This window comes from Harpia harpyja, chromosome 7 (genome assembly GCF_026419915.1).
Source record: "Harpia harpyja isolate bHarHar1 chromosome 7, bHarHar1 primary haplotype, whole genome shotgun sequence".
Classification (NCBI taxonomy): domain Eukaryota; kingdom Metazoa; phylum Chordata; class Aves; order Accipitriformes; family Accipitridae; genus Harpia; species Harpia harpyja.
In genome coordinates, this window is record NC_068946.1 from 3,588,265 (window position 1) to 3,598,614 (window position 10,350).

At 44.1% G+C, this 10,350-nt stretch overlaps 1 protein-coding gene across 1 annotated transcript; it reads right to left on the reverse strand.

The window, feature by feature from the left end:
• Nucleotides 1-5,143: 5,143 nt before the first annotated feature.
• TAS1R3 (taste 1 receptor member 3) lies at nt 5,144-10,314 on the reverse strand. Its single transcript, XM_052792693.1, has 5 exons — nt 10,036-10,314; nt 8,526-9,305; nt 7,913-8,116; nt 7,475-7,595; nt 5,144-6,863 (listed from the first exon to the last, which is right to left on the reverse strand). The coding sequence occupies exons 1-5, from the start codon at nt 10,300-10,302 to the stop codon at nt 5,977-5,979; spliced, it is 2,259 nt and encodes a 752-aa protein (XP_052648653.1). The 5' UTR covers nt 10,303-10,314; the 3' UTR covers nt 5,144-5,976.
• Between the last annotated feature and the right edge of the window lie 36 nt (nt 10,315-10,350).

The following is a 10,350-nucleotide window of genomic DNA, read 5'->3' on the forward strand; positions in this document are numbered from 1 at the left end:
TAATGTGAAATAATGTGGACATTTTTCAATTTTCACCCTTCATGGTTTGCTACTTTACACTGACACAATTTTTTGCAAAATGAGTGTAGAATAAAGATTGTTTAAAGGATAAAAAAAAATTACTGTGAACAGCCTTTACTAAAATATTTCTGGTTTTGCTTTAAGAAAGTACTTGTTCTTTGCTAGTTGCTTAATTTCAGTAACATGAAATCAATTTTTTAATAATTGCGTTAGAATCTGATTGTACTTTTACCAGGTTTATGAAGGATAAGTGTGATGGCATTGGTTAAAAAGTGTTGGATCAAGTTGTAGCCTTTGCTTTTGAACTGAAGGAGAGATACTGTCATCATTCCTCCATGATACAGCATGAGAAAAGATAAATCTCTGTACTGTATTGCATCTGCACTGTTAGGAATAGTAACAGCAGAGTGGTAGCTGCCACTTTTCTTGACATAAAGAGGCACTAAGTGGCTAATATTTAATAGCAACTATTGGCTGATAGTTGGTAGTGCAGTATACCTAATTAGCCACCTCGTATTACACTTGTACACATGGCAACCTTCATGGTATGTAAGTGGACATTGAGACACTGTTGATTATTGCTGTGATGCTGTGTAGTTCAAGATACTGTCTGTCTTTCCTTGCTTGGTCTCTGCCACAGGTGTCTGCTCTGGGCCGGCTGGTTTCTCTCCAGCCTTTTGGAAGTACAGAGGTGTGTAACAAAAAGCACATAGGTGTAATAAAGGTGGATTCACATTTATTACAAAAAATATAATGTAGAACACAGTATTATAATAAGGACCGAAAGTGCCAGACATCGTCATTAGCTGTAAAAATAGTTAAGACAAAAAGGAAATTGTGCAGCTGGGACTCTGTTAGGCAGGGGTAACCATCCTGCAGTCATGAAGATGAGCAAAGCAGACCCAGTTCATCAACTTGTATCACCTGTGTATGCAGGTGCATCAGGTTAGCTCTAGTAAATCATAGTAAACACTTCAAAAGACCTAGAAAATCCAGACGAGTAAAGCAAAGCAACAGCAGCTTCTGTACAGCAGTGTTGTGAGGGTGACAAGTGCTTCGTGATCCATAAATGTGCTCATGGAGAATCACAGCTGTATTACCTCACCACCATCTGTGTTCTAAAAGTAACTGGCAGGAGACATGCTGGTAGTAGCAGCAACTTACCTTCTTTTGTCCTGGATTATAGTCCTTTGATTATGCGGACCCAAGAGTCTCAAATGGCAAGAGGAGAAATAAAATACAGCAGGTGCACTGGGACAGAGGAGGGAATAGGCCTTGCCCCTCAGATTGCTTGGGGTCTGCAGTTCTGAGCTGCTTTTTTGAAGATTTCAAGATTTGTGGTGACCTCTAGAGCTGCAGAGTCAGCTTTGTCATGCTCTGTGTACTGCAGTGTTGGTTTTACAATGCCTTGAAGTTGGCAGGGTGGACCTGGAGAACAGAGGAATTTCCACGCCTGCAAGAACAGACAGGAATAACACTAGTAGTTGAACTAGTCTTATAAAAAATGTTTCAGTACAAACATACTCTCCCAGCAGGAGGAGGGTAAGGCTTTCTGTAGTTTTCCCATGTTGAGAAAGCTGTTATACCCTGTGCATGCATGAAGCAGTAGGCCTGAAAATCTCCAGGTTGTGTGATGCTGACAGATGCATTGGCCCTTCATCCATTACTTGTCCTGTGTCCAGGTGCTTAAGTTGTCTGTAGCTTTGGCACTCTTGTATTTCTGAGGACCAAGTGAAGTGATGTGCAAGTCCTGCTGCTTTGAGCCTCTGCTCTCATAGGTTTCATTTTCTGGCACACTCGGGCTTCTGCAACACCTGTCATGTCCTGCTTCTGCGTTATCTGCACTCTTATCAGCAGCTTACTTCACCAGATCTGGTACCATTCTGTCCTTCCAGCAGAGTAACTTACTCCTTGTCTTCTGCTATCTTCTGCTGGAGTTTTTACTGTGAGGCTTTAACGTTCTGTACTTTCAGAGAGCTCGCATTTCATGTGTCTATGGAAGTTGAAAGCACTACTTGCTTATTTCATAGCAGGATGTTTTAGGCACAGTTCTGAACAGCAAAGCACTTTGCAGACAGGGAAATGGATCTTCCTTCTGAAAATCAAAATATTTTTATCAAGGGCAAAAAAAGAGCCCGGTGCCTCACAGAGAACTCCAGAGATGTCTTGCACTTTCCATCATAGGCGGCAAACGAATTCATATGCCAAGACTAAGCCCGGTCTCTGTGAGGGGCTGCTGGGAGAGCCCCCCTGCCCCAGTCTGCGCAGCAGCTGTCCAAGATGGGGGGGATTACGGGAACAGCACAGCCCTGGAGGAGAATGGATCTTTCCTACTTGTCCTCTGCAGCCTGAAAGAGGAGGAAGCTCCCACTTACATCCATGATGCTTCCTCTCCTCCTCTGAGGTGAGAACCTGATAGGGAGCAGATGTAGCTTCAGATTCTCACTGGTGTTCTGCTGTAGCTCACCAGAAGTCCTGTTGTTAAATGTTACCTGGCTGTTGTTGGGCTTAAAACTAGACAGCATGTGTTCAGTAGAGAGGCAACCCTTTGGAACAGGGTTTAAAAGCTGTGCAATCCATTCCTTCTGCCATTGATCTGATCAGTAGGAATGACAAAAATGAAGTCCAAGTCAATTGGAAGAACAGACTGACTCAAGTGTAAATGCCCAAGTCACTGACTAGCAAGTAAAGACACACCTAGGAATGCTTCTGTAACAGCTTACACAATTCAGTGGAAGTTTGTCTTCACCTGCAAAGCTCCTTGCTCCATTGCATATCTGGTTGCTTTAAAGGTGGTCAGATAGTTGCCTACATTTAAGTTAAGTGAGGTTTTGCTATTGGCAGCAATAGGAGTTGAGTTCAAGCCTTTTGCCCTAGTGATTCTAGAAGTAGCACTTTTCTAAGTAGCTGCTAATACACAGTGTGTGGGGGTGAGCTGCTGTCTTAAATGGTGCTACCACTGTCAGCTGTTAGTGGTATGTAGGCCACCAGCAGTCCAGCTGGCAGGAATTGCTGGTCCCCTTAGTGTTACCATGGTTCAGCTGGTGGCCAGTTCAGTTCTTTCTCCATGTGAGAGGTTGTATGTGGGAGTGGAGGTAGGAGCTGAGCCTGAACTTGAGGCAGGAACTTGGGAGGGTTTTGTAGGTTTGAGGAAAGTACTCCAGCAATGTGTGCGTGATGGTCTAGAGGGACTATGGGTATGATTTTTTTGTCACACACAGCCTAGCCAGACACGGTCAGTAACAGCTGTAGTGCAGAAAGTACCTGCTATGGATTATAATTGTGAATCTCTTTCCTGGCTTTAAGCAGCCTTTAGGCCCTAACTGATTTGTGACACTTTCAAGAAAAGAGAGACGTCCAGTGTTGGGTGGAAGGGCCAATTCCATTGCTAGGAAATGTAAAGGTAGTTACAGAGAACAGTAATGGAAATAAGGGGTGTTTTCTTTTGTCTTTGTTTGGGTTTGAGTCTAGTAATTCATCTATGCAGAAAGTCCTGTCTAGGGGGTATGTCTTTGGCTAATAGGCAGTGAGGGGAGTCTATCCGATACAAGCAGGCAGACTGACAATTAGAGATGATTTTTGCATACGCAAAAATAGGCTTGTGAAATTCTTGGTATACAACACTCCCTAGTGGCAAGGAGCTTGCAGGATTTACAGAGAGTTAGACCCATACGTTTCACTGGAACTCCACGCTCAGCACTTTAGAGGATCATCATTTGTTCAGTAACTTATGTGTAAACCTTCATATTCATAATATAAACTAGATATTAACTGGTTATAGTTAGCAGGCACCTTTTGTGAGAGAGCTAGTGTATGTTTTTCTTGTGTGAGTATTTCTTTGTTGTTGCTTCTGAAACTATCACTATTACCTGTTCTTGTAAATCGGATGCTTACTGGGGCAAACTACTAGCCTTTCTGGATATGAGAATTCTCCTGCTGTTCTGCAAACAGGGGCCATGTTACATGTATGAATACAGGTTAGAGATATTTCTTATTCCTCAAAGTGTTTGATTTATTTTGTCCCCTTTGCAGAATGTCCCACCGGGTAAGAAATGTTTCTCTCTGGTGATCTTTGCATGTTTTTTGAGATGGAGGAACTTTTTGCTATGACTTTGGATAGTGTGATTTGCACACTGTTCATTTCCATGTGTCTTGTCATTTCCATGTTCTTTGCAAACACATGTTAATGAAACACAAATGAGTGAACTGAAATTTGAATGGGTGATATACTCTCTATGTCATGCATACAGCTGCCTTTACGTATCAGAATGGTTTCTCTGGATTTTGTGACAAAGCGGTCAAGAAAATTAAAAAAGAAATTTTTTCCATAGAAAACATTACTTAACAGAAATTTAACTTTGACTTTTGAAAGTTCGGCTTTTTGTTTCACAACAATGATATCAAAAGTGAAATTCATATTGTAAAAGAAGTGTGAAATTATGATAAACATTTCCATTATGATATCTAAACTTTTACAGTATAATTTATCTGAAAAAAAAATCTCAGTTTTACCGAGATTCTGGCTTGAATAACTACAGTTGTTCTGACTTGGAATGAAACTGTGAAATCTCTTGAGAAATACAAGTTCTTGCTTGTGTTTTGTTTCAACACTCAGTGATATATAAGGACCAGTTCTCAGTTAATATGCTGCAACAGGGTACTGATGATATTGTGAACTAGAAGAGCAATGGTTGTCATCAGAAGCCTTGCTTAGCCTTTCAGTCTTTTATTTAAGAGTCAAAGTAGTCAGCCCTTCTTGATCTGAACACAGTTGTTTCCTTGTACTTCAGTTTGTGTATGACCTATCAATTTCTTTGTGTACTCTTTGCCTATGTTGTTAACTTCATGTATACCTTTCCAGGTATCCTCTAAATTTCAGTCAAAAATGAGCAAAACTTACTTGGTGCCATGCTGATAAGTTGGAGCCCCTCTGTTTAAATAGAAAGAGAGGGCAGCCCAGAGGATCAATACGTTCTGTCACAGAATCTTATTTACAGGGAGAATGGGGAAAGGGTTGTCTTAAGGATGCTGGTGGCTATTAGAACCATACAGTTTCACAGCCTAGGTGGTGATAAGTTTGCATCGACTGTAACCATTAAAAAAGAGACCCAGAGCTGTAGGATGTCATTGACTCCACTTTTAATAAAGCAAGTGCACAAACACGTGTAAATGTGTACAGACCGCAATTACAGAGCAGTGTGCAGGACCTTTGGTTCTCTCTTGTTTATTACCTCCCTCTCATCATCTACCTCCTGTATCTAACAGGAGGAGACCTGCATAGGAGCTGTGTTTTCTGATGTTGCTCACTAGAAGGTCTTTATAGAGGATCCTGTGTAGATAGGTACTCAGTATTAGTTAATCACAAGAATTTCTATTTGTGGTCTATCTCATACCTTTTCAGATTATTCCCTTCTGTTTTTCTAGTTATTATTTCTGTGCTGTTGAATATATTTGAAAGTTCTTACATGGCCTGGGAAAAGATTCATGGTTGTATCTCTGGAGCAGTTATCTAGTTGTTAAGAAGTAAAAATCATGAGCGGTCTTTACAGGAAAGTGGCCTGGGTGAGCTCAGATTGCCAGACCTGAGAGATTCATATAAAGTATCAGTACTGTAGGTTGCTTGCTTAACCAAACCTGCTTTTGGCTCCTTGTGGGTGATGAAATGGGTGGTTAGCCATAGAGAGGATGGATGCTACTCTGCTGGGGGCATTTTGCTTTAGCTCATTGAGTAGAGCCCTGTGCTTTTGCAGCTTAAAAATTCTGTTCCTAGCGTTTCAGCCTACTGGATAAGACTGTATTTTATGTGGTGATTGTGTGGGGGACCGTAGCTTATAGACTCATCATAAACAGAATTATCTTATTAAAATACAGCCAGCTTCTACTGCGGAGCAGGTGACAATGGATCTGGTATATTGTCTGTTTATTGAGTCCTCCTCTGGCTCCTCTGATGGAGTTCTAGAAATAATCCACCGTGTTCAGATCAGGCTTAAGCAAGATGATGTAGCATTTAGGGATGTAGTAGGTCCCCAAGATACCCAGACTGGTTGACAAAATGGTACCAATCTGAGTAACAGACCTGAGGACTGTCTTCAGCGTGGCAAAAGTAGCAACAAAGAAGATCCAGATGATGAAATAGATTAGGATGGCAAACGTGATCCCCCTGGCAATATTGTACTTCTTACCAGAAGTCTGTACCATGAATGTGCACAGGAAGCAGACAAAGGCTAAGCAGCCGTTGTAGCCATGCACCAGAGCAAAGGCAAACCAGGACTTGGTGTTACACACAAGCAGAACTTCGGTGGGCAGTGACTTGTAGTCAGACACCAGATAGTCAGGGCCCAAGCGAAGGTAGCAGAAACAGAACAAGCACTCGGTGAGGAGGCACAAGGCGACAAGGAGCCAGGCCCTTCTCTGGGTCACCCAGTACAAGAAGGTGGGGGCACAGCGAGGGAACTCTGTCACAAGGGTGATCTCGAGGGATTTGATGAAGAAGGTAGAGAAACAACCATTGAGGCACAGGGCATAGACTATCTGCTGGATCATACAAAGGTTGTTGCTGGGCTTCCCTATATAGAGGCAGCAGCTGAGACACAGCAGCGTGAGTGCGAACAAGGCAAAGAGGTTCAGTTTGCCTCCGGAAGCCTGCACAAGGGGAGTCTCAAGGTTCTTTAGAAAGAGCACTGCTGTCAAACAAGTCAGGGATATGGTGACGGACACCAACATTAGCAAGGCAATGGTGAGCGGCTCATTCCAAAAGAGGTATCTCTCGTTGCGGTCATAACATTGTGTGCTCCGGACAGGGGACCACTGATGCTTTAGGCAGGGAGTGCAGGTAGAGCTGTCTGCAAAGTAGCAGTGAGAAGCTGATGACCGCCTTGCAGCAGAGTGCTGCTACCCTGCTGCAGGCAGTCCTTGAGGATGGATCACAGTCATGAATTAGGTAGCTGGTTTGGGTGCTGCTTTGCCTGCTTCCCCCCGCCCCATCCTAAGTGTATTGGATCGCCAAAGCTTGTGATAGTTCAATTTCTTTTTTTCCCTCTACTTCTCCACCCTCCCCCCAAAGGGATCCACATATTTCCTGGCTCTGTTTCCCTTCCCCAGGAAGGATCACCAGCTTCCAAAAGATCCCAGAATTTCATCGTATGCTTCTCTTCTACCTATGACCCCAGAATTTCACCATACCCCTCTGTCCTACCTCTTGAGGTAAAACATAAGCATTGTCCTTATGCATTCCCTTTGGGAGCAACAGAGGAAGGTCCCCTGCTGAAGATCTGCAGAGCAAGACTGAGCAATGCACAGCAGAACAAAATGGAGGCAAATACTCTGCACTGGCAGTGCTTCATGGAGGAAGAGCTCACAACTGGTCGTTACCAGTTCTGTGAACCTGTGTGACCTTAAGCAGTAGGTGGACATAATACAGGCAGTTAAAGCCATTGAATTTCTCAGACCTCACCTTTAGTGCTCCAGAAGGTGTTTTCTGGACAATCTGTGCAGTCATAGCAGCAGAGGTGGAATCCTTTTATTTGTCTGAGTTGTCCTGGTTTACAATGTCTGAAGCACTCTGATGTAGGCTCCTAGACGAAAGGAAGAATGAATGTCAGCCAGACACTTTCAGGAGAAGCACCGTATCACCAAACAAAAGAGAAGAAACTGGCTGTGCTGTGCTGGGATCAAACCTGTGTCTGAATCTTGAACAGTGCTGGGAATACCTTCTTCTAGTTTTGCACAATGGAGATGGATTACCTGTTTGCAGAGGAGCAAGAACTGGGTCCCACGCAAATCTCGCAGGAGTAGCACACAGGCTAAAAGCTCCTTATGAACAGTCCTGATGAAGCGGCAAAAATGTTTACTTCATTTTGTGATTGTTTATGCTTTTGCCCACCATCTTTACCTTTTGATCTGCAGTGTGAAACTGAATCTGGGACTTATTGATGTACAAGGACTCTTCATAGTTGCCTACAGGCAGGTACGTAAGGGTGCCGTTTTTCCAGGACCAGAATATAAGCTTGTAGCCAGTGTTTGTGCCATGGAATTGATCAAAGCTGAAACTTTGGCCATTCACCTTGAATGGGAGGGTATTCATGAAATGCAGCAGCTGAGGAGAAAATGAAAATTGACGGTAAATATTGGTACAGTTGGTGTTCTTACCTGGAGGATGATAATTGCAGTAAGCTAATTTCTGGCTGAAATCAGTTGTCCCTTGCGTGGGCTAAGATTGCGACTATCAGCCTTCTGGCTGTATTATCAACTGCTCTATCTATTGTGCCAAGCCCAATTAGTGGGAGCCAAAACATAGCCCTAGAGAGGGGATGCAGCCCTAGCCAGCGGCAGAGAAGGTGCAGTGTGCCGGCGTAGGGGTTGACTGGCTAAGGGAATTGCCAAGGTTGTATCACTACCAGGGCAGGAGCACAGTGCAGTTACCCTCCCTCCCTCCCTGGCTGTGTGCAGCTCCGATGCATAGATGAGATGAAAAATTGCTGCTTGTCCCCCTGACCTTTACTCACCTGCCAAGATCTGATGGATGCTTTGGGACACGCTTGGTGGGTGCACCCCAGCGCTCTGTGCAGTGCATAAGCCACGCTGTAGACTGCGACGTACACTGGTTGTATTTGTGGGCGGTTTAGCATGGATGAGATGTCATGCAGCGAGATGTGGTCACACTGTTTGCAATGTGTGTCCAGCATGTCAGAGTTCATAAGCTGGTTGAATTTTCTAGACTCCTGGCAAAATTTATCCTGCTGAACAGAGGTAAAGAGGTCGGCAACGTATTTCTGGAAGCCAGGGACTGTGCCTGCTTTCATAATAAAGCCTAAGACTGTCCCAATGCTCTGAATATTTGGGATGGAGGCAGCTATGTCAGACAACATCCAGGCTTCAGTGCCAATCCAGACTTTCTTGCTCAGTCCCATCCTGATGCTGTGTTCCAGCAGGGCCTGGGCTGACTGACTAAAGGCAAAAAGGACAATGATGTTGACTTTGGTCTTGTTAATTAACTTAATGGTATCTTCCAGTTGGTTTTTGGCTTTGGGGTCTGCAAGGTCTGTAGGAATTAGTCCCTCGAACGCAATGCAGATGCTGTGATTTCCAGCTATGCTTAAGAAGAGCCTCTGAGCTCCTTGGCCATATTCATCATCGCTTCCAATGATGCCAATCCAGTTCCATCCGAACTTGTTCAGTAGCAGGACCACAGCTTCCACCAAGTTCTTATCACTGGGAACAGTACGGTAGAAGGATGGGTACAATTCTGTTTTGCTGAGCTTCTCGCTGCTGGCTCCGTAGCTGACCTGCAAGTTAGAGGACAAGAGAGAAAGTGAGGCAAAGAGTAAAGCTGAGAGAAGTGTTCACAGTCCAGATCACTTTCCACCTTCTTTGCTTAGTCTCAGTGCACTAGATTTTCAAAACTGCTGTGTCGGGATAGTGGGAAGGAAGAACTCATCTAAAGGGATGGGTCCATCATGGCTGCATTTACCAAGAGAACCATAAACTGGCCCGTCATTTGCCTCTGCTAGCACTGTCCCACATGGCTATCTCCTTCCACTGCCATTTGTGTCCATCATCACAGCACCAGGCCTTATCGTTAATGACAATGATAATTAGCTACTTTCTACAAAGGGTGACACACCCAAGATTCAGTAATATCTTAGCTCAGGGCTAAATTTACCTGACCGTTATAGCGCGCTCTGTTGTGGTAACTGAGTACTTACAGTCACAGATGTATTTTCATGGGATCCTAGCAGTTTATGCTGGCAACTCTGTTTATTCCCATTTTACATGGATCACAGAGCAGCCTGAGTTATCCCTCTTCTCTCCAGGAACTTAGACACTGGAGTGTGTTCCAGGAGGGAAGTTTAATGACCTGCCCAAGATCACTCAGGAAATCTGTGGCAGAGGAAAGACTGGAATCTGCGCTTTAACAGTCCTGGTTCAAAGACCTAGAGCGTAGAGAGCGTTGTTGATCCAAACTCTTCCCCCACCAAAAAGGAGAATTCTTGCTTCTCCAGAGAGTGTCTTTACCTGTGGGATCAAGAAGAAGCTGAATAGTTTGGCTGTTACCAGGCAGAGATCTGACTTATGTGGTCCAATCACAGCAGTCACACGAGGCTGGTAGTCGGTGTAGTTGCACAGTACTCCGATGCCTGTTGTGCCATTTCGGGTCAAAAATAGCAAGCTGGGCTGTAAGGCCACCACTGGCTCAAAGCAGGTGTCATACATGTCATAGCCCAGCTTTACTCCTGGGAGAAGTGAAGTGGAATTGTTGATCTGATCGATAGCAAACTTCATCCCAAGAGCCCATATTAGCCCATCTACAAACAACCTGTAATAAGAGGA

Coding starts and splice junctions, on each gene's coding strand:
- TAS1R3 (XM_052792693.1), bottom strand. CDS start 10,302: ATGAAGTTTGCTATCGATCAGATCAACAATTCCACTTCACTTCTCCCA. Junction 8,117..8,525: donor CATCCATCAGATCTTGGCAG/GTGAGTAAAGGT, acceptor TTTTCTCCTCAG/CTGCTGCATTTCATGAATAC. Junction 7,596..7,912: donor TTCACACTGCAGATCAAAAG/GTAAAGATGGTG, acceptor CCTTTCGTCTAG/GAGCCTACATCAGAGTGCTT.